Below are 24,572 nucleotides of genomic sequence, written 5' to 3'. Positions count from 1 at the left end.
ACCAACTACTTCTCAGACAGAGTTCAATGTGTCAAATCGGAGGTCCTGTTGTCCGGACCTCTGGCAGTCTCTATGGGGGTGCCACAGGGTTAAATTCTTGGACCAACTCTCTTCTCTGTATACATCAATGATGTCGCTCTTGCTGCTGGTGATTCTCTGATCCACCTCTACGCAGACGACACCATTCTGTATACTTCCGGCCCTTCTTTGGACACTGTGTTAACAAATCTCCAGACGAGCTTCAATGCCATACAACTCTCCTTCCGTTGCCTCCAATTGCTCTTAAATACAAGTAAAACTAAATGCATGCTCTTCAACCGATCGCTGCCCGCACCTGCTCGCCTGTCCAACGTCACTACTCTGGACGGTTCTGACTTAGAATATGTGGACAACTACAAATACCTAGGTGTCTGGTTAGACTGTAAATTCTCCTTCCAGACTCACATCAAACATCTCTAATCCAAAGTTAAATCTAGAATTGGCTTCCTATTTCACAACAAAGCATCCTTCATTCATGCTGCCAAACATACCCTTGTAAAACTTACTATCCTACCGATCCTCGACTTCGGCGATGTCATTTACAAAATAGCCTCCAATACCCTACTCAACAAATTGGATGCAGTCTATCACAGTGCCATCCGTTTGGTCACCAAAGCCCCATATACTACCCACCACTGCGACCTGTATGCTCTCGTTGGCTGGTCCTCACTTCACACCCCGCCTTATCTCAGCTCGCTGGTCACCATAGCTGCACCCACCGGTAGCACTCCCTCCAGCATGTATATCTCTCTGGTCACCCCCAAAACCAATTCTTCCTTTGGCCTCCTTTCCTTCCAGTTCTCTGCTGCCAATGACTGGAACGAACTACAAAAATCTTTAAGCACCAGCTGTCAGAGCAGCTCACAGATTACTGCACCTGTACATAGCCCATCTATAATTTTGCCCAAACAACTACCTCTCCCACTACTGTATTTATTTATTTATTTTGCTCCTTTGCACCCCATTATTTTTATTTCTTCTTTGCACATTCTTCCACTGCAAATCTACCATTCCGGTGTTTTACTTGCTATATTATATTTACTTCACCACCATGGCCATTTTTGCCTTTACCTCCCTTCTCCCCTCATTTGCTGACATTGTATATAGACTTCTACTGTATTATTGACTGTATGTTTTGTTTTACTTCATGTGTAACTCTGTGTTGTTGTTTGTCTCGAACTGCTTTGCTTTATCTTGGTTAGGGTCGCAATTGTAAATGAGAACTTGTTCTCAACTTGCCTAGCTGGTTAAATAAAGGTGTTCTCAACTAGCCTACCTGGTTAAATAAAGGTGTTCTCAACTAGCCTACCTGGTTAAATAAAGGTGTTCTCAACTAGCCTACCTGGTTAAATAAAGGTGTTCTCAACTAGCCTACCTGGTTAAATAAAGGTGTTCTCAACTAGCCTACCTGGTTAAATAAAGGTGTTCTCAACTAGCCTACCTGGTTAAATAAAGGTGTTCTCAACTAGCCTACCTGGTTAAATAAAGGTGTTCTCAACTAGCCTACCTGGTTAAATAAAGGTGTTCTCAACTAGCCTACCTGGTTAAATAAAGGTGTTCTCAACTAGCCTACCTGGTTAAATAAAGGTGTTCCTACCTGGTTAAATAAAGGTGTTCTCAACTAGCCTACCTGGTTAAATAAAGGTGTTCTCAACAACTGGTTAAATAAAGGTGTTCCTAGCCTGGTTAAATAAAGGTGTTCTCAACTAGCCTACCTGGTTAAATAAAGGTGTTCTCAACTAGCCTACCTGGTTAAATAAAGGTGTTCTCAACTAGCCTACCTGGTTAAATAAAGGTGTTCTCAACTAGCCTACCTGGTTAAATAAAGGTGTTCTCAACTAGCCTACCTGGTTAAATAAAGGTGTTCTCAACTAGCCTACCTGGTTAAATAAAGGTGTTCTCAACTAGCCTACCTGGTTAAATAAAGGTGTTCTCAACTAGCCTACCTGGTTAAATAAAGGTGTTCTCAACTGGTTAAATAAAGCCTACCTGGTTAAATAAAGGTGTTCTCAACTAGCCTACCTGGTTAAATAAAGGTGTTCTCAACTAGCCTACCTGGTTAAATAAAGGTGTTCTCAACTAGCCTACCTGGTTAAATAAAGGTGTTATAAATCAATAAAATAAATGTATCTCTACCTGTTCTGATGTCATGGCCGATCCCTTCCACTTGGATGGTGGCGTTGGCTATGCCCCGCCCCTGCATGTCCCAGACAATGCCTTTGATCCCACGATGCACCTGTGCATGAAAGGTCAGAGGTCAAAGATCAACTGACTGAATAATAATAATAATAATAACAACAATAATAATATGTAACGTATCATATATAATATTAATTTGATGATATTATATTTTATTTGGGGGGTAAAAACAAGTTTTAACAGTATTTAAAAGTACAATAAACCCCAGAGTATGACACATGAATGCTTAAAAACTATTATTTTCAATGTGATCTTTGATATAAATATTTAAACAGTATAATATGACTGGTTTCAGAAAGCTAGGCGTATGTCACTACTTCGCAGGAGAGGCATTTAAACGTCTTGATGTCGTTGTTGTCATGGAAATGCCTTCTGGAACATGTCAACTTTCATGTGCCTTAATAAACCAACATTTATTCAATCTGTAAATACGAATACAATTTGTTAAAATACTAGCTTAATTGGTTTAAGCCACGGAAAACGGCAGGAACCTTCCCGTCAGCCAGGATTTTATTGCAAGTCAAAGCATATTGTTCGCTAGCTAACGTTAGGTTATCTTAATGGCTCGCTAGCTAACGTTATCTTACTGGCTCGCTAGCTGATGTTATTTTACTGGCTCGCTAGCTAACGTTAGATTATCTTACTGGCTGGCTAGCTAACGTTAGATTATCTTACTGGCTGGCTAGCTAACGTTATCTTACTGGCTGGCTAGCTAATATTATCTTACTGGCTGGCTAGCTAGCGTTATCTTACTGGCTGTCTAGCTATCATGACTTTCTCTGGACTCTATGCCCTCTCTAGACTCTACGCCCTCTCTGGACTCTACAACTCTGGACTCTACGCCCCTCTGGACTCTACGCCCCTCTGGACTCTACGCCCCCTCTGGACTCTACGCCCTCTCTGGACTCTACGCCCTCTCTGGACTCTACGCCCTCTCTGGACTCTACGCCCCTCTGGACTCTACGCCCTCTCTGGACTCTACGCCCCCTCTGGACTCTACGCCCTCTCTGGACTCTACGCCCTCTCTGGACTCTACGCCCTCTCTGGACTCTACGCCCTCTCTGGACTCTACGCCCTCTCTGGACTCTACGCCCTCTCTGGACTCTACGCCCTCTCTGGACTCTACGCCCTCTCTGGACTCTACGCCCTCTCTGGACTCTCGCCCTCTCTGACTCTACGCCCTCTCTCTGGACTCTACGCCCTCTCTGGACTCTACAACCCTCTCTGGACTCTACGCCCTCTCTGGACTCTATGACTCTACTCTGGACTCTACTCTCTGGACTCTACGCCCTCTCTGGACTCTACGACTCTACCCCTCTGGACTCTCTAGACTCTACGCCTGCTCTACGCCCTCTCTGGACTCTACCCTCTCTGGACTCTACGCCTCTCTGGACTCTCTGACTCTACGCCCCTCTGGACTCCTACGCCCCCTCTAGACTCTACGCTCTCTCTGGACTCTACAACCTCTCTGGACTCTACGCCCTCTCTGCCCTCTCTAGACTCTACGCCCTCTCTGGACTCTCTCTGGACTCTACGGACTCTACGCCCTCTGGACTGGACTCTACGCCCTCTCTGGACTCTACGCCCTCTCTGGACTCTACGCCCTCTCTGGACTCTACGCCCTCTCTGGACTCTACACGCCCTCACTAGACTCTACGCACCCTCTCTGGACTCTACACACCCTCTCTGGACTCTACATACTGTACCTGCTCCATGAAGACGAGCAGAGACTCCCGGTTATTTTCCCACTCCTCCGCCAGCTCACTCTCATGGGGGAATTTGTCACAGCCCACGTACATCGACAGCTCAAAGCAGTTGGTGTGCAAGTAGCTGAAGTCGTTCATACCTGCCAACACAGAGACAGTGGTGCTACTGCACTGTAACACTGAGAGACAGTGGTGCTACTGCACTGTAACACTGAGAGACAGTGGTGCTACTGCACTGTAACACTGAGAGACAGGGGGCTAGTCGTTCATACCTGCCAACACAGCGGCACAGACAGAGTAATTTATCTGTCGGCCAACTGCCCAATGAAAAGACATCAGCTCATATGTTCTTTTTTCACCAGTGTTTTATAAAGATAATACATCAAAATCAACATGTGTTGAAATGAAGAACTACTCTGGTACTGGTCTGTGGTAATACATCAAATCAACATGTGTTGAAATGAAGAACTACTGTGGTACTGGTCTGTGGTAATACATCAAATCAACATGTGTTGAAATGAAGAACTTCTGACTGGTCTGTGGTATTCAATACATGAACTGAAATTAATTGAACTGAACTGAAATGAATTGAATTGAACTGAAATGAATTGAACTGAACTGAAATGAATTGAATTGAACTGAAATGAATTGAACTGAACTGAACTGAAATTAATTGAACTGAACTGAACTGAACTGAACTGAATTTAACTGAATTTAATTGTAATGAACTGAACTGAAATGAATTGAATTGAATTGAATCGAATGGGAAAACATCAACACTAACTCCCTGCCGCGGTGTGCCAGGACGCCCCGTTGATGGTGCCATCTTCCTTGGCAAAGTCCTCGGTGTGGCAGACGCGTCGTCTGGCGTCGGTCATCAGGCGGTGGGTGGATGCGTAGGAGAAGGCCAGCCAGCGGAAGACGTGGTCGTCTGGGGTGGGGGTCTGCTCCCTCGATACACCCTGGGAACGGGTCCTGTCGTAGGGGAAGGTCACCACCAACTCCCCTCCCTGGAGGTTACCACCCAGAACGAACGGGATCTTCTCCATCCAGGAGACCAGCGCACGCGTCTCTGCTGCTACCTGAGGAGAGGAGAGGAGAGGAGAGGAGAGGAGAGGAGAGGAGAGGAGAGGAGGAGGAGAGGAGAGGAGAGGAGAGGAGAGGGAGAGGAGGGAGAGGAGAGGAATGGGAGGAAGGAGAGGAGAGGAGGGAAAAAGGGAGGAGGAAGAGGAGAAAGGAGAGGAGGAGAAAGAGGAGGAGGAGGAGAGGAGAGGAGAGGAGAGGAGAGGAGAGGAGAGGGAGAGGAGAGGAGAGGGAGAGGAGAGGAGAGGAGAGGAGAGGAGAGGAGAGGAGAGGAGAGGAGAGGGGAGTAGTGAGGAGGAAAACCAGAAGTCCTCTATCTGTCATAGTGACAGGATGAGAACCTGAAGTCCTCTATCTGTCATGGAGTCATAGTGACAGGATGAGAACTAGAAGTCCTCTATCTGTCATGGAGTCATAGTGACAGGATGAGAACTAGAAGTCCTCTATCTGTCATGGAGTCATAGTAACAGGATGAGAACTTGAAGTCCCCTATCTGTCATGGAGTCATAGTGACAGGATGAAAACCAGAAGTCCTCTATCTGTCATGGAGTCATAGTGACAGGATGAGAACCAGAAGTCCTCTATCTGTCATGGAGTCATAGTGACAGGATGAGAACTAGAAGTCCCCTATCTGTCATGGAGTCAGTGACAGGATGACAGGATCAGTCATAGTGACAGGATGAGAACCAGAAGTCCTCTATCAGTCATAGTGACAGGATGAGAACCAGAAGTCCTCTATCTGTCATGGAGTCCTAGTGACAGGATGAGAACCAGAAGTCCTCTATCTGTCATAGTGACAGGATGAGAACCAGAAGTCCTCTATCAGTCATAGTAACAGGATGAGAACTTGAAGTCCCCTATCTGTCATGGAGTCATAGTGACAGGATGAAAACCAGAAGTCCTCTATCTGTCATGGAGTCATAGTGACAGGATGAGAACCAGAAGTCCTCTATCTGTCATGGAGTCATAGTGACAGGATGAGAACCAGAAGTCCTCTATCTGTCATGGAGTCATAGTGACAGGATGAGAACCAGAAGTCCTCTATCTGTCATGGAGTCATAGTGACAGGATGAAAACCAGAAGTCCTCTATCTGTCATGGAGTCATAGTGACAGGATGAGAACCAGAAGTCCTCTATCTGTCATAGTGACAGGATGAGAACCAGAAGTCCTCTATCTGTCATGGAGTCATAGTGACAGGATGAGAACCAGAAGTCCCCTATCTGTCATGGAGTCATAGTGACAGGATGAGAACCAGAAGTTCCCTATCAACTAACTGTGGGATGCGATGACTAAGAAGGAACTTTGTTCAGGTGCTCTGTTCTTTTGTAAATTATAATTTGGAGCAATCACAATTTCACAGGTGCTCGCATCTTGTGAATTTCGTAAGGGGAAGGGACATTTGTCCCAGAGAGGGGCTCGAACCTGGCTGCAAGTTTCCGTTAAGGAGGGTGGCGACTTCGCTAGTCTCAATAGTATCTTCTCTCATTTTTCTCTTCTAGTTCTGGATGTCTGAGATTCCCCTGTCAATGTCTTTCGAAAACTCCTCGGAATCTTGTTGTTGCATTTACTGACCGTGGAGTTCTTGGACTGATACCACTGGGGAATGGGCACATGGTGGTTGAGCATCTTCCTGGGGATCCATTTCTTTGTTTCAGCCTCCCACAGGATGGAGTTGAGGTCAGGGAAGTTATGGTGGATGTCTACTCCGTCCTGACTCCACCGACCCAGGGACCAGCCACTCAGCTCTGAACCCTGAGGGACAACGGGAGAGTGACACATGGTGACACGTGAGAGCAGATAATTAAGACATGAGGTCCCCAAATGGTTTTAAATGAATTAAGGATAAAAAGTTTCCATTTTTAAAATAAAACTATACTATTCACATAACAAATAATTGATTAAAACACAATGTTTTGTAATGAAGGTCTACAATATCCTCAGCAGCACTCTGTAGGGTAGCACCATGGTGTAGCCAGAGGACAGCTAGCTTCTGTCCTCCTCTAGGTACATTGACTTCAATACAAAACCTAGGAGGCTCATGGTTCTCACCCCCCTTCCATAGACTTATACAGTAATTAAGACAACTTCTGGAGGATGCCCTCCACCAACCTATCAGAGTTCTTGCAGCATGATCTGACATGTTGTCCACCCAATCAAAGGGTCAGAGAATTAATCTAGTACAGAAAGCATAAGCTACAGCTAGCTAGCACTGCAGTGCATCAAACGTGGTGAGTAGTTGACTCAAAGACAATAGTTGAACAGTTTTGAACAAATTCATTTCTTCAAAAATGAAGGAGAAACAAGAGAGTGAGAGATGTTGTATTTAGTTGTCATTTTTTGAACTTTCACTTACTTAGCTAGCGAATGCAGCTAGCTAGTTTAGCATACTCAAACACCCGGTTCAAATGGAGAGGGATGCTGTTACTGTAATTTCATTATGCCAATGTGCTTTCATTAATTGAAAACCCTTAATCTATTTTATGAGAATTTGCAAGATTCTTGTTTGCATAAAATAGACCAGTTTTTTTAATAATAGGTAACAGAATTTATTCTCGGAGCGCGATCCCACTTCACCACGAGCAACAGTTTATATACAAATCATGACGTCATTTCATTGCTTTAACAGAATCCCCTCCTCTCGGTCGGGACAAAGTGAGGTGAAAAGTTCATTCTAACTTACTAACTTTTGACCCCTCAACATTATCGATCACCACTGAGCTGACAGTTCTAATTAACAGAAAACTTAGGAATGCTCTCACTGTCTTATCTAAAAGCCCAGAGCTAAGTTTCTGTAGGGTCAACCATAGGCTAACGACCTTATGTGTTTACACAGTCCCCAACCCATTCGTTTCTTCCTAGTTGGAATGGTGTTTATTAACTTGAATTACACCTTGTCTGTGTCACACAATCCCATCGTATGAACTCATATTGTTAATCAGATATAATAAAACAGAGTATAAGTTTACTTAGTTATAGTTCCATTTAAAATAATTTGTTCAGTCATTTAATAATAATTTTACCAACAGATACTATGTTAGCTAGCTAGTTTAGCCTGCTCAAACACCTGGCTTAAACGGAGAGGGATGCTATGTTAGCTAGCTAGTTTAGCCTGCTCAAACACCTGGCTCAAACGGAGAGGGATGCTATGTTAGCTAGCTAGTTTAGCCTGCTCAAACACCTGGCTCAAACGGAGAGGGATGCTATGTTAGCTAGCTAGTTTAGCTTGCTCAAACACCTGGCTCAAACGGAGAGGAATGCTATGTTAGCTAGCTAGTTTAGCCTGCTCAAACACCTGGCTCAAACGGAGAGGGATGCTATGTTAGCTAGCTAGTTTAGCCTGCTCAAACACCTGGCTCAAACGGAGAGGGATGCTATGTTAGCTAGCTAGTTTAGCCTGCTCAAACACCTGGCTCAAACGGAGAGGGATGCTATGTTAGCTAGCTAGTTTAGCTTGCTCAAACACCTGGCTCAAACGGAGAGGGATGCTATGTTAGCTAGCTAGTTTAGCCTGCTCAAACACCTGGCTCAAACGGAGAGGGATGCTATGTTAGCTAGCTAGTTTAGCCTGCTCAAACACCTGGCTCAAACGGAGAGGGATGCTATGTTAGCTAGCTAGTTTAGCCTGCTCAAACACCTGGCTTAAACGGAGAGGGATGCTATGTTAGCTAGCTAGTTTAGCCTGCTCAAACACCTGGCTCAAACGGAGAGGGATGCTATGTTAGCTAGCTAGTTTAGCCTGCTCAAACACCTGGCTCAAACGGAGAGGGATGCTATGTTAGCTAGTTGGAACTGGAACACTTCCAAATGCTAATTAATTACTTAAAAATCATACAATGTGATTTTCTGGATTTTTGTTTTAGATTCCGTCTCTCACAGTTGAAGTGTCCCTATAATAAAAATTACAGACCTCTACATGCTTTGTAAAGTAGGAGAACCTGCAAAATCGGCAGTGTATCAAATACTTGTTCTTCCCACAGTATATATACTTAATAAAAATATGTATATGGGGGATTGAAAATGATGCAGATCATTACATTGATGGAAGCTACAATCTACCTGCAATATTAAAGCTGCTCAACACCTAAAGTGAAACCCCCCCCCCAAAAAAAACCAAGTGATTTCACCCTAGATCAGCTAGATGAAGGCAAGAGAGTGCCAGGCGGTATTGAATGTATCAAATCAAATCAAATTTGATTTATATAGCCCTTCGTACATCAGCTGATATCTCAAAGTGCTGTACAGAAACCCAGCCTAAAACCCCAAACAGCAAGCAATGCAGGTGTAGAATAATCTCTCCTTGATTACTCTAATTTCTCTTGACCCTTGATTCATAGTGTAGGTTGTAGCAACCTCATGATGGTTACAGGGGAACATTGCAGTATCATGTAGTAGCCTAAACCTATCACTGTTACATTGAACTGGGTGAATGGAATATTATCCAATGGAATGGAATATTATGGACAGTTATCCAATATGCTGTAATAGAAATAAGGAAGGAGTCACCCTCCTTCATCCTAAACGACACCAGCCGCCACTGGAATCCCTGGAGAGGATGCTTTGAACTTCTGACTTCAGAAGAGGAGAATCTTTCATCTGACGATCACATGGCTGACGAGCAAAAGACCCTCCACACGTGTCCCAGAAGAGTCAGTTGTATCCGTGGTATGTTTCAGTACAGCCTTAATGATGCAGTCAATATTTGTAATATCAGCTGTGGGGTTTTGGGGGGGGGTCTTTCGGACACCCACACCTACCACTTCAAGGGCTTTGTCGTAACCGTCGGGGTTGACGGAGGGGAGCAGGTGTATCCTGGTCTCGTGCACCAGGTGACGTATCCGTGGGTTACCCGACAGGTACTCCTGACACATGAACTGCATCAGCAGCAGGAGCAGCTCTCGGCCCAGCACCTCGTTACCATGGGAACCGGCCGTGTAGCGGAATTCTGGTTCACCTGCGAGAAGAGGGAGTGAGGGAGGGAGGGAGAGGGGGAGGGAGGGAGGGAGGGAGGGAGGGAGAGAGGGAGGGAGGGAGGGAGGGAGGGAGGGAGGGAGGGAGGGAGGGAGGGAGGGAGGGAGGGAGGGAGGGAGGGAGGGAGGGAGGGAGGGAGGGAGGGAGGGAGGGAGGGAGGGAGGGAGGGAGGGAGGGAGGAGGGAGGGAGAGGGGAGGGAGAGAGGGAGGGAGGGAGGGAGGGGAGGGAGGGAGGGAGGGAGGGAGGGAGGGAGGGAGGGAGGGAGGGAGGGAGGGAGGGAGGGAGGGAGGGAGGGAGGGAGGGAGGGAGGGAGGGAGGGAGGGAGGGAGAGAGGGAGAGAGGGAGGGAGGGAGAGGGGAGGGAGGGAGGGAGAGAGGGAGAGAGGGAGGGAGGGAGGGAGGGAGGGAGGGAGGGAGGAGGGAGGGAGGGAGGGAGGGAGGGAGGGAGGGAGGGAGGGAGGGAGGGAGAGAGGGAGGGGAGGGAGGGAGGGAGGGAGAGGGAGGGAGGGAGGGAGAGAGGGAGGGAGGGAGGGAGGGAGGGAGGAGATGAAGGGAGGGAGGGAGAGAGGGGAGGGAGGGAGGGAGGGAGGGAGGGAGAGAGGGAGGGAGGGAGGGAGGGAGGGAGGGAGGGAGGGAGGGAGGGAGGGAGGGAGGGAGGGAGGGAGGGAGGGAGGGAGGGAGGGAGGGAGGGAGGGAGAGGGAGGGAGGGAGGGAGGGAGGGAGGGAGGGAGGGGAGGGAGGGAGGGAGGGAGGGAGGGAGGGAGGGAGGGGAGGGAGGGAGGGAGGGAGGGAGGGAGAGGGAGGGAGGGAGGGAGGGAGGGAGGGAGGGAGGGAGGGAGGGAGGGAGGGAGGGAGGGAGGGAGGGAGGGAGGGAGGGAGGGAGAGAAACCACGTTCACCAAACCACTTGAACCCAGAGAACTGTACTGCTAGGAATGGTCTTACCTGGTTCATGCTCTCCGGGGTTGTCTGAGATCTCGATGGCGTAGAGTTTCTGTCCGTTGTGACTCTTGCCGATGTTATAGATCCTTGTGATGTTGGGGCACATCTCATTAACCACCTTCATCAGCTGTAGAGCCAGTAGAGCACACCTCATTAATCACCTTCATCAGCTGTAGAGAACACCTCATTAATCACCTTCATCAGCTGTAGAGAACACCTCATTAACCACCTTCATCAGCTGTAGAGCCAGTAGAGAACACCTCATTAACCACCTTCATCAGCTGTAGAGAACACCTCATTAACCACCTTCATCAGCTGTAGAGCCAGTAGAGAACACCTCATTAATCACCTTCATCAGCTGTAGAGCCAGTAGAGAACACCTCATTAATCACCTTCATCAGCTGTAGAGCCAGTAGAGAACACCTCATTATTAATCACCTTCATCAGCTGTAGAGCCAGTAGAGAACACCTCATTAATCACCTTCATCAGCTGTAGAGCCAGTAGAGAACACCTCATTAATCACCTTCATCATCATTAATCACCTTCATCAGCTGTAGAGCCAGTACAGAACACCTCATTAATCACCTTCATCAGCTGTAGAGCCAGTAGAGAACACCTCATTAATCACCTTCATCAGCTGTAGAGCCAGTAGAGAACACCTCATTAATCACCTTCATCAGCTGTAGAGAACACCTCATTAATCACCTTCATCAGCTGTAGAGCCAGTAGAGAACACCTCATTAATCACCTTCATCAGCTGTAGAGCCAGCTGTAGAGAACACCTCATTAATCACCTTCATCAGCTGTAGAGCCAGCTGTAGAGAACACCTCATTAACCACCTTCATCAGCTGTAGAGCCAACACCTCATTAATCACCTTCATCAGCTGTAGAGCCAGTAGAGAACACCTCATTAACCACCTTCATCAGCTGTAGAGCCAGTAGAGAACACCTCATTAATCACCTTCATCAGCTGTAGAGAACACCTCATTAACCACCTTCATCAGCTGTAGAGCCAGTAGAGAAAACCTCATTAATCACCTTCATCAGCTGTAGAGAACACCTCATTAACCACCTTCATCAGCTGTGAGAACACCTCATTAACCACCTTCATCAGCTGTAGAGAACACCTCATTAATCACCTTCATCAGCTGTAGAGCCAGTGTGAGAACACCTCATTAATCACCTTCATCAGCTGTAGAGCCAGTAGAGAACACCTCATTAACCACCTTCATCAGCTGTAGAGCCAGTAGAGAACACCTCATTAATCACCTTCATCAGCTGTAGAGCCAACAGAACACCTCATTAATCACCTTCATCAGCTGTAGAGCCAGTAGAGAACACCTCATTAATCACCTTCATCAGCTGTAGAGAACACCTCATTAACCACCTTCATCAGCTGTAGAGAAGAGAACACCTCATTAATCACCTTCATCAGCTGTAGAGCCAGTACACCTCATTAAGCTGTAGAGAACACCTTCATCAGCTGTGAGTAGAGAACACCTCATTAATCACCTTCATCAGCTGTAGAGCCAGTAGAGAACACCTCATTAATCACCTTCATCAGCTGTAGAGCCAGTAGAGAAACCATTAATCACCTTCATCAGCTGTAGAGAACACCTCATTAATCACCTTCATCAGCTGTAGAGCCAGTACACCTCATTAATCACCTTCATCAGCTGTAGAGCCAGTACACCTCATTAACCACCTTCATCAGCTGTAGAGAACACCTCATTAACCACCTTCATCAGCTGTAGAGAACACCTCATTAACCACCTTCATCAGCTGTAGAGCCAGTAGAGAACACCTCATTAATCACCTTCATCAGCTGTAGAGCCAGTAGAGAACACCTCATTAACCACCTTCATCAGCTGTAGAGCCAGTAGAGAACACCTCATTAACCACCTTCATCAGCTGTAGAGCCAGCCAGTAGAGAACACCTCATTAACCACCTTCATCAGCTGTAGAGCCAGTAGAGAACACCTCATTAATCACCTTCATCAGCTGTAGAGAACACCTCATTAACCACCTTCATCAGCTGTAGAGAACACCTCATTAACCACCTTCATCAGCTGTAGAGCCCTCATTAACCACCTTCATCAGCTGTAGAGAACACCTCATTAATCACCTTCATCAGCTGTAGAGCCAGTAGAGAACACCTCATTAACCACCTTCATCAGCTGTAGAGCCAGTAGAGAACACCTCATTAATCACCTTCATCAGCTGTAGAGCCAGTAGAGAACACCTCATTAACCACCTTCATCAGCTGTAGAGAACACCTCATTAACCACCTTCATCAGCTGTAGAGAACACCTCATTAACCACCTTCATCAGCTGTAGAGAACACCTCATTAATCACCTTCATCAGCTGTAGAGCCAGTAGAGAACACCTCATTAACCACCTTCATCAGCTGTAGAGCCAGTAGAGAACACCTCATTAACCACCTTCATCGGCTCATCAGCTGTAGAGAGTACACCTCATTAATCACCTTCATCAGCTGTAGAGAACACCTCATTAACCACCTTCATCGGCTGTAGAGAACACCCTCATTAATCACCTTCATCAGCTGTAGAGAACACCTCATTAATCACCTTCATCGCTGTAGAGCCAGTAGAGAACACCTCATTAATCACCTTCATCAGCTGTAGAGCCAGTAGAGAACACCTCATTAATGACCTTCATCAGCTGTAGAGAATACCTCATTAACCACCTTCATCAGCTGTAGAGCCAGTAGAGAACACCTCATGAATCACCTTCATCAGCTGTAGAGCCAGTAGAGAACACCTCATTAACCACCTTCATCAGCTGTAGAGAACACCTCATTAATCACCTTCATCAGCTGTAGAGAACACCTCATTGACCACCTTCATCAGCTGTAGAGCCAGTAGAGAACACCTCATTAATCACCTTCATCAGCTGTAGAGAACACCTCATTGACCACCTTCATCAGCTGTAGAGCCAGTAGAGAACACCTCATTAACCACCTTCATCAGCTGTAGAGAACACCTCATTAATCACCTTCATCAGCTGTAGAGAACACCTCATTGACCACCTTCATCAGCTGTAGAGCCAGTAGAGAACACCTCATTAATCACCTTCATCAGCTGTAGAGAACACCTCATTAATCACCTTCATCAGCTGTAGAGCCAGTAGAGAACACCTCATTAACCACCTTCATCAGCTGTAGAGAACACCTCATTAATCACCTTCATCAGCTGTAGAGCCAGTAGAGAACACCTCATTAACCACCTTCATCAGCTGTAGAGAACACCTCATTAATCACCTTCATCGGCTGTAGAGCCAGTAGAGAACACCTCATTAATCACCTTCATCAGCTGTAGAGAACACCTCATTAATCACCTTCATCAGCTGTAGAGCCAGTAGAGAACACCTCATTAATCACCTTCATCGGCTGTAGAGCCAGTAGAGAACACCTCATTAATCACCTTCATCAGCTGTAGAGAACACCTCATTAATCACCTTCATCGGCTGTAGAGAACACCTCATTAATCACCTTCATCAGCTGTAGAGCCAGTAGAGAACACCTCATTAATCACCTTCATCGGCTGTAGAGCCAGTAGAGAACACCTCATTAACCACCTTCATCAGCTGTAGAGAACACCTCATTGACCACCTTCATCAGCTGTAGAGAACATCTCATTAATCACCTTCATCAGCTGTAGAGCCAGTAGAGAACACCTCATTAATCACCTTCATCGGCTGTAGAGCCAGTAGAGCACACCTCATTAACCACCTTCATCGGCTGTAGAGAATACCTCATTAACCACCTTCATCAGCTGTAGAGCCAGTAGAGCACACCTCATTAACCACCTTCATCGGCTGTAGAGAATACCTCATTAATCACCTTCATCAGCTGTAGAGCCAGTAGAGAACAAGAGTCCCAGAGCTTTCAGTAGGCCTTCCACCTGGCGAAATTGATTTCAGATATGTTGTCTCGCTGCTTACTTAGCGGGCTAACACTTTCCTCCCGATTCTGCCCATACCTGGGGCCAACTCTGCCCATACCTGGGGCCAACTCTGCCCATACCTGGGGCCAACTCTGCCCATACCTGGGGCCAACTCTGCCCATACCTGGGGCCAACTCTGCCCATACCTGGGGCCAACTCTGCCTTGCTAGCACACGTGACTGCCCTCCCTGAAGCTTCTCACCAGTCGGGCCCCAAGCGAAAGGCTAACTATTCGCCGGCTCTATAAAGGGGGACACTAAAGGCTGAGGAGTTAATTTCACACATCCCCTCCATGAACAGCATCACTCCACTGTGATAATGTAATATATATTTTTATCATATAATGTATTACCAAATGTTTCATTTTCATAACAACATTCTAAATTAGTACATTGTTACCATTTAAAAACATTCTAAATGTTCTAAATTCTAGTACATTGGTACCATTTAAAAACATTCTAAATGTTCTAAATTCTAGTACATTGGTACCATTTAAAAACATTCTAAATGTTCTAAATTCTAGTACATTGGTACCATTTAAAAACATTCTAAATGTTCTAAATTCTAGTACATTGGTACCATTTAAAAACATTCTAAATGTTCTAAATTCTAGTACATTGGTACCATTTAAAAACATTCTAAATGTTCTAAATTCTAGTACATTGGTACCATTTAAATGTTTATTGGTTTAAACTGGCTCTCTCCAGAGCATAGACGGGTTCCTCCATTTCGCTTACAGTGTCTGCCCAGCATTACTCTGTGGTGTAGTATAGAATCTGCCCAGCATTACTCTGCGGTGTAGTGTCTGCCCAGCATTACTCTGTGGTGTAGTGTCTGCCCAGCATTACTCTGCGGTGTAGTGTCTGCCCAGCATTACTCTGTGGGGTAGTGTCTACCCAGCATTACTCTGTGGTGTAGTGTCTGCCCAGCATTACTCTGTGGTGTAGTGTCTGCCCAGCATTACTCTGTTGTGTAGTGTCTGCCCAGCATTACTCTGTGGTGTAGTGTCTGCCCAGCATTACTCTGTGGTGTAGTGTAGTATCTGCCCAGCATTACTCTGTGGTGTAGTGTAGTATCTGCCCAGCATTACTCTGTGGTGTAGTGTAGTATCTGCCCAGCATTACTCTGTGGTGTAGTGTCTGCTCAGCATTACTCTGTGGTGTAGTATAGTATCTGCCCAGCATTACTCTGTGGTGTAGTGTCTGCCCAGCATTACTCTGTGGTGTAGTGTAGTATCTGCCCAGCATTACTCTGTGGTGTAGTGCAGTGTCTGCTCAGTATTACTCTGAGGTGTGGTGGTGTATCTGCCCAGCATTACTCTGTGGTGTAGTGTTGTATCTGCTCAGCATTACTCTGTGGTGTAGTACAGTGTCTGCCCAGCATTACTCTGTGCTATGGTGGTGTATCTGCCCAGCATTACTCTGTGGTGTAGTGTAGTGTCTGCCCAGCATTACTCTGTGGTGTAGTGTAGTATCTGCCCAGCATTACTCTGTGGTGTAGTGCAGTGTCTGCCCAGCATTACTCTGTGGTGTAGTGTCTGCCCAGCATTACTCTGTGGTGTAGTGTTGTATCTGCCCAGCATTACTCTGTGGTGTAGTGTTGTATCTGCTCAGCATTACTCTGTGGTGTAGTGTTGTATCTGCCCAGCATTACTCTGTGGTGTAGTGTTGTATCTGCTCAGCATTACTCGGTGGTGTAGTACAGTGTCTGCCCAGCATTACTCTGTGGTATGGTGGTGTATCTGCCCAGAATTACTCTGTGGTGTAGTGTAGTGTCTGCCCAGCATTACTCTGTGGTGTAGTGTAGTGTCTGCCCAGCATTACTCTGTGGTGTAGTATAGTATCTGCCCAGCATTACTCTGTGGTATGGTGGTGTATCTGCCCAGCATTACTCTGTGGTGTAGTATACTATCTGCCCAGCATTACTCTGTGGTATGGTGGTGTATCTGCCCAGCATTACTCTGTGGTGTGGTGTAGTGTCTGCTCAGCATTACTCTGCGGTGTAGTGTAGTGTCTGCTCAGCATTACTCTGTGGTGTAGTGTAGTGTCTGCCCAGCATTACTCTGTGGTGTAGTGTAGTGTCTGCCCAGCATTACTCTGTGGTGTAGTGTAGTGTCTGCCCAGCATTACTCTGTGGTGTAGTGTAGTGTCTGCCCAGCATTACTCTGTGGTGTAGTGCAGTGTCTGCCCAGCATTACTCTGTGGTGTAGTGTAGTATCTGCTCAGCATTACTCTGTGGTGTAGTGTAGTATCTGCCCAGCATTACTCTGTGGTGTAGTGTAGTACAGTGTCTGCCCAGCATTACTCTGTGGTATGGTGGTGTATCTGCTCAGCATTACTCTGTGGTGTAGTGCAGTGTCTGCTCAGCATTACTCTGTGGTGTAGTGTAGTACAGTGTCTGCCCAGCATTACTCTGTGGTGTGGTGTAGTGTCTGCCCAGCATTACTCTGTGGTGTAGTGTAGTACAGTGTCTGCCCAGCATTACTCTGTGGTGTGGTGTAGTGTCTGCCCAGCATTACTCTGTGGTGTAGTGTCTGCCCAGCATTACTCTGTGGTGTGGTGTAGTGTCTGCCCAGCATTACTCTGTGGTGTAGTGTAGTGTCTGCTCAGCATTACTCTGTGGTGTAGTGTAGTGTCTGCTCAGCATTACTCTGTGGTGTAGTGTAGTGTCTGTTCAGCATTACTCTGTGGTGTAGTGTAGTGTCTGCTCAGCATTACTCTGTGGTGTAGTGTAGTGTCTGCCCAGCATTACTCTGTGGTGTGGTGTAGTGTCTGCCCAGCATTACTCTGTGGTGTAGTGTAGTGTCTGCTCAGCATTACTCTGTGGTGTGGTGTAGTGTCTGCCCAGCATTACTCTGTGGTGTGGTGTAGTATCTGCTCAGCATTACTCTGTGGTGTAGTGTAGTGTCTGCTCAGCATTACTCTGTGGTGTAGTGTAGTATCTGCCCAGCATTACTCTGTGGTGTAGTGTAGTACAGTGTCTGCCCAGCATTACTCTGTGGTATGGTGGTGTATCTGCTCAGCATTACTCTGTGGTGTAGTGCAGTGTCTGCTCAGCATTACTCTGTGGTGTAGTGTAGTACAGTGTCTGCCCAGCATTACTCTGTGGTGTGGTGTAGTGTCTGCCCAGCATTACTCTGTGGTGTAGTGTCTGCCCAGCATTACTCTGTGGTGTGGTGTAGTGTCTGCCCAGCATTACTCTGTGGTGTAGTGTAGTATCTGCTCAGCATTACTCTGTGGTGTGGTGTAGTGTCTGCTCAGCATTACTCTGTGGTGTAGTGTAGTGTCTGCCCAGCATTACTCTGTGGTGTAGTGTTGTATCTGCTCAGCATTACTCTGTGGTGTAGTGTAGTGTCTGCCCAGCATTACTCTGTGGTGTAGTGTAGTGTCTGCTCAGCATTACTCTGTGGTGTAGTGGTGTATCTGCTCAGCATTACTCTGTGGTGTGGTGTAGTGTCTGCTCAGCATTACTCTGTGGTGTAGTGGTGTATCTGCTCAGCATTACTCTGTGGTGTGGTGTAGTGTCTGCCCAGCATTACTCTGTGGTGTAGTGGTGTGTCCACTCAGCATTACTCTGTGGTGTGGTGTAGTGTCTGCTCAGCATTACTCTGTGGTGTGGTGTAGTGTCTGCCCAGCATTACTCTGTGGTGTAGTGGTGTATCTGCTCAGCATTACTCTGTGGTGTGGTGTAGTGTCTGCTCAGCATTACTCTGTGGTGTAGTGGTGTATCTGCTCAGCATTACTCTGTGGTGTAGTGTTGTATCTGCTCAGCATTACTCTGTGGTGTAGTATTGTATCTGCTCAGCATTACTCTGTGGTGTGGTGTAGTGTCTGCCCAGCATTACTCTGTGGTGTAGTGGTGTATCTGCTCAGCATTACTCTGTGGTGTGGTGTAGTGTCTGCTCAGCATTACTCTGTGGTGTTGTGTAGTGTCTGCCAGCATTACTCTGTGGTGTAGTGGTGTATCTGCTCAGCATTACTCTGTGGTGTGGTGTAGTGTCTGCTCAGCATTACTCTGTGGTGTAGTGGTGTATCTGCTCAGCATTACTCTGTGGTGTAGTGTTGTATCTGCTCAGCATTACTCTGTGGTGTAGTGTAGTGCAGTGTCTGCTCAGCATTACTCTGTGGTATGGTGGTGTATCTGCCCAGCATTACTCTGTGGTGTAGTGTTGTATCTGCTCAGCATTACTCTGTGGTGTAGTGTAGTGTCTGCTCAGCATTACTCTGTGGTGTAGTGTAGTGCAGTGTCTGCTCAGCATTACTCTGTGGTGTAGTATTGTATCTGCTCAGCATTACTCTGTGGTGTAGTGTAGTGCAGTGTCTGCTCAGCATTACTCTGTGGTGTGGTGTAGTGTCTGCCCAGCATTACTCTGTGGTATGGTGGTGTAGTGTCTGCCCAGCATTACTCTGTAGTGTAGTATCTGCTCAGCATTACTCTGTGATGTGGTGTAGTGTCTGCTCAGCATTACTCTGTGGTGTAGTGTAGTGTCTGCCCAGCATTACTCTGTGGTGTGGTGTCTGCCCAGCATTACTCTGTGGTGTAGTGTCTGCCCAGCATTACTCTGTGGTGTAGTGTCTGCCCAGCATTACTCTGTGGTGTAGTGTCTGCTCAGCATTACTCTGTGGTGTAGTGCAGTGTCTGCTCAGCATTACTCTGTGGTGTAGTGTAGTGTCTGCCCAGCATTACTCTGTGGTGTAGTGTCTGCCCAGCATTACTCTGTGGTGTAGTGTCTGCCCAGCATTACTCTGTGGTGTAGTGTCTGCTCAGCATTACTCTGTGGTGTAGTGCAGTGTCTGCTCAGCATTACTCAAATGGCATATATTATTATATTATTATATTATAGTGCAGTGTCTGCTCAGCATTACTCTGTGGTGTGGTGTCTCTGCTCAGCATTACTCTGTGGTGTAGTGTCTGCTCAGCATTACTCTGTGGTGTAGTATCTGCTCAGCATTACTCTGTGGTGTAGTGTCTGCTCAGCATTACAGCAGCATTACTCTGTGGTGTAGTGTCTGCTCAGCATTACTCTGTGGTGTAGTATCTGCTCAGCATTACTCTGTGGTGTAGTGTCTGCTCAGCATTACTCTGTGGTGTAGTGTCTGCTCAGCATTACTCTGTGGTGTAGTGTCTGCTCAGCATTACTCTGTGGTGTAGTGTCTGCTCAGCATTACCCTATGTCTCATCTCTTTGTAGCTGTGATGTTTGAAGTCCAGGTTGTCTGTGGTTGTGATCTCGTTCCGTCTGTGGTAATAGTTCTGAGAGTCTGACAACAAACACATCCCATATCAAGTCATTGACCAAATCACTATATCGACAACAGTATATGTGTCAACTGAAGAGCTAGATCGGTCTGATAGTGATCAATGGGTTACAGTCACGATACCACAAAATGGAGGTTGGTGTCACCTGAATTGGGGAGGACAGGCATGTGGAAATGACTGGAGTGGAATGGTATCAAATACATTAAAAAAAAACGTGGTTTCCATGGTTTCCACGTGTCCATTGTCTCAGTTCCAAACATTATTAAGAGCCGTCCTCCCTTCAGCAGCCTCCTGTGGTATATTCCCCTGTAAAGACTGGGTTTAGTTTGTTGTGTGGCAATGCTCATGCCCTGGTTCTGGAAGTGCATTACGTGACGCTAAGTAGATTGAGCATTGTTAGCTACCTACACTGTTCGGTCCATGGAAAAGGACCTAACTTTTTAATATTGTTTTCGGGGGGCGCCCCCCCAAAGTTGTTTTTTATTGTTTGTAAAACTTGTTGAGAGCTCTCAAGTGTTTTTAGCTTTACTATCTTAGGCTTTAAGGTATATAGTGGCTTTAAGGTATATAGTGTCCTTCAGAAAGCATTCAGACCCCTGTCACTTTGTGGTCCTTCTGTAGCTCAGTGGTCCTTCTGTAGCTCAATTGGTAGAGCATGGCACTTGTAACGCCAGGGTAGTGGGTTCGATCCCCGGGACCACCCATACGTAGAATGTATGCACACTTGACTGTAAGTCGCTTTGGATAAAAGCGTCTGCTAAATGGCATATATTATTATTATTACATTATATTATTATTATATATTACTTTACTATCTTAGTCTTTAAGGTATATAGTGGCTTTAAGGTATATAGTGGCCTTCAGAAAGCATTCAGACCCCTGTCACTTTACTATCTTAGTCTTTAAGGTATATAGTGGCTTTAATGTATATAGTGGCTTTAAGGTATATAGTGGCCTTCAGAAAGCATTCAGACCCCTGTCACTTTACTATCTTAGTCTTTAAGGTATATAGTGGCTTTAATGTATATAGTGGCTTTAAGGTATATAGTGGCTTTAAGGTATATAGTGGCTTTAAGGTATATAGTGGCCTTCTGAAAGCATTCAGACCCTGTCACTTTACTATCTTCGTCTGTAAGGTATATAGTGGCCTTCAGAAAGCATTCAGACCCCTGTCACTTTACTATCTTAGTCTTTAAGGTATATAGTGGCTTTAAGGTATATAATGGCCTTCAGAAAGCATTCAGACCCCTGTCACTTTACTATCTTAGTCTTTAAGGTATATAGTGGCTTTAAGGTATATAGTGGCCTTCAGAAAGCATTCAGACCCCTGTCACTTTATTATCTTAGTCTTTAAGGTGTATAGAGGCCTTCAGAAAGCATTTCAGACCCTGTCACTTTTTCCAAATTTTGTTACGCTAAAGCCTTATTCTGAAAATGGATTTAATTTAAATTGTTCCTCATTAATCTACACACAATAAATACCCCATAATGACAGAGTGAAAACAGGTTTTTAGAAATTTTTGCAATTTTATTTAAAAAATAAAAAACAGGAATACCTTATTTACATAAGTATTCAGACCCTTTGCTATGAGACTCTAAATTGAGCTCAGGTGCATCCTGTTTCCATTGATCATCGTTGAGATGTTTCTACAACTTGGAGTCCACCTGTGGTAAATTTAATTGATTTTGACATAATTTGCCAAGGCGTGTACCTGTCTGTATAAGGTCCCACAGTTGACAGTGCATGTCAGAGCAAAAACCAAAGTTTCCTCCCCTGGTTTCACCAGTCTACAGGGTTTGATCTATATATATACAGTGCGGCAAAAAGGTATTTAGTCAGCCACCAATTGTGCAAATTATGTCACTTAGCCTATCAGAAGCTTCTAAAGCCATGACAACATTTTCTGGAATTTTCCAAGCTGTTTAAAGGCACAGTCAACTTACTGTATGTAAACTTCTGACCCACTGGAATTGTGATACAGTGAATTATAAGTGAAATAATCTGTCTGTAAACAATTGTTGGAAAAATGACTTGTGTCATGCACAAACTTGCCAAAACTATAGTTTGTTAACAAGAACGTTGTGGAGTGGTTGAAAAACAAGTTTTAATAACAATCTTCCCCCTGTATTGTTAATGGTCTTATCGACTTGTGGTAATACAGCGTCTTGTCCTACCCATACACCACCCCCTGCCTCATACACTGAGGCCACTGGCCAGTTTATTAGGTACACCACCCCCCTGCCTCATACACTGAGGCCACTGGCCAGTTTATTAGGTACACCACCCCCTGTCTGCTACTGCCATTCATACACTGACTTGTGGTAATACAGCGTCTTGTCCTACCCATACACCACCCCCCTGCCTCATACACTGAGGCCACTGGCCAGTTTATTAGGTACACCACCCCCTGTCTGCTACTGCCATTCATACACTGACTTGTGGTAATACAGCATCTTGTAGGCCTACATGCTACCCATACACCACCCCCCTGCCTCATACACTGAGGCCACTGGCCAGTTTATTAGGTACACCACCCCCTGTCTGCTACTGCCATTCACCTTAATACAGAGGCCACTGGCCAGTTTATTAGGTACACCACCCCCTGTCTACTACTGCCATTCACCTTAATACAGAGGCCACTGGCCAGTTTATTAGCTACACCACCCCCTGTCTACTACTGCCATTCACCTTAATACAGAGGCCACTGGCCAGTTTATTAGGTACACCACCCCCTGTCTACTACTGCCATTCACCTTCATTCACTAAGGTTTATTAGAATCACACAGTACACACAGCAGTTACCTAGTAGAATCACACAGTACACACACAGCAGTTACCTAGTAGAATCACACAGTACACACAGCAGTTACCTAGTAGAATCACACAGTACACACACAGCAGTTACCTAGTAGAATCACACAGTACACACAGCAGTTACCTAGTAGAATCACACAGTACACACACAGCAGTTACCTAGTAGAATCAGACAGTACACACAGCAGTTACCTAGTAGAATCAGACAGTACACACAGCAGTTACCTAGTAGAATCACACAGCAGTTATCAGATATAATCACACAGTACACACACAGTAGGTACCTAGTAGAATCACACAGTACACACAGCAGTTATTGGGTAGAATCACACAGTACACACAGCAGTCACCTAGTAGAATCACACAGTACACACAGCAGGTACCTAGTAGAATCACACAGTACACACAGCAGTTACCTAGTAGAATCACACAGTACACACAGCAGTTACCTAGTAGAATCACACAGTACACACAGCAGTTACCTAGTAGAGTCACACAGTACACACATAGCAGTTATCAGATAGAATCACACAGTACACACAGCAGTTACCTAGTAGAATCACACAGTATACACAGCAGGTACCTAGTAGAATCACACAGTAGACACATAGCAGTTATTGGGTATAATCCCACAGTAGACACATAGCAGTTATTGGGTAGAATCACACAGTAGACACACAGCAGGTACCTGGCATGGGACATCCCAGGATCTCCACTCTCATGCAGATGCTGCCACGGTTGAACCAGGAACGAGGGTTGACCCTGATGTAACGAGCCACGGCGGACGCAGGAAACATGTTCAACACAGGGATCTCTTTCTCCATGGTAATACAGTTACCATGGTAATACATCTATGAAGGTAATACTATGGACCATGGTAATACATCTATGGACAAATACAGCAGGATGGTAATGAGGACCATGGTAATACACATCTATGGACCATGAATAAGGACCATGAATACTAGGACCATGGTAATATATCTATGGACCATGGTAGTTGGACCATGGTGGACAGTACTCTATGGACCATGGTAATACAGTACATCTATGGACCATGGTAATACATACATCTATGGACCATGGTAATGGACCATGGTAATACAGTACATCTATGGACCATGGTAATACATCTATGGACCATGGTAATACAGTACATCTATGGACCATGGTAATACAGTACATCTATGGACCATGGTAATACAGTACATCTATGGACCATGGTAATACAGTCATCTATGGACCATGGTAATACATCTATGGACCATGGTAATACATCATCTATGGACCATGGTAATACAGTACATCTATGGACCATGGTAATACAGTACATCTATGGACCATGGTAATACAGTACATCTATGGACCATGGTAATACAGTACATCTATGGACCATGGTAATACAGGTAATACATCTATGGACCATGGTAATACAGTACATCTATGGACCATGGTAATACAGTACATCTATGGACCATGGTAATACATCTATGGACCATGGTAATACAGTACATCTATGGACCATGGTAATACAGTACATCTATGGACCATGGTAATACATCTATGGACCATGGTAATACAGTACATCTATGGA

General features: G+C 45.7%; 1 protein-coding gene across 1 annotated transcript in view; it reads right to left on the bottom strand.

Annotated features, from left to right (window-relative positions):
• The window catches only part of LOC124018346 (inactive carboxypeptidase-like protein X2), a 41,408-nt gene extending 17,723 nt beyond the window's left edge, over positions 1-23,685 (bottom strand). The window contains exons 1-7 of the mRNA XM_046333618.1: positions 23,667-23,685; positions 10,941-11,064; positions 9,783-9,979; positions 6,601-6,780; positions 4,729-5,026; positions 3,945-4,084; positions 2,176-2,275 (exon numbers count right to left, since the gene is read on the bottom strand). Coding sequence (XP_046189574.1) covers positions 2,176-2,275; positions 3,945-4,084; positions 4,729-5,026; positions 6,601-6,780; positions 9,783-9,979; positions 10,941-11,061 — 1,036 coding nt within the window. The 5' untranslated portion in view covers positions 11,062-11,064; positions 23,667-23,685. The remainder of the gene's footprint in view (positions 1-2,175; positions 2,276-3,944; positions 4,085-4,728; positions 5,027-6,600; positions 6,781-9,782; positions 9,980-10,940; positions 11,065-23,666) is intronic.
• Between the last annotated feature and the right edge of the window lie 887 nt (positions 23,686-24,572).

The sequence above is a fragment of the Oncorhynchus gorbuscha genome, unplaced genomic scaffold (assembly GCF_021184085.1).
Source record: "Oncorhynchus gorbuscha isolate QuinsamMale2020 ecotype Even-year unplaced genomic scaffold, OgorEven_v1.0 Un_scaffold_487, whole genome shotgun sequence".
Classification (NCBI taxonomy): Eukaryota; Metazoa; Chordata; class Actinopteri; order Salmoniformes; family Salmonidae; genus Oncorhynchus; species Oncorhynchus gorbuscha.
The sequence above is the reverse complement of the archived record's forward strand: the minus strand, read 5'-3'. Positions and strand labels throughout refer to the sequence as shown.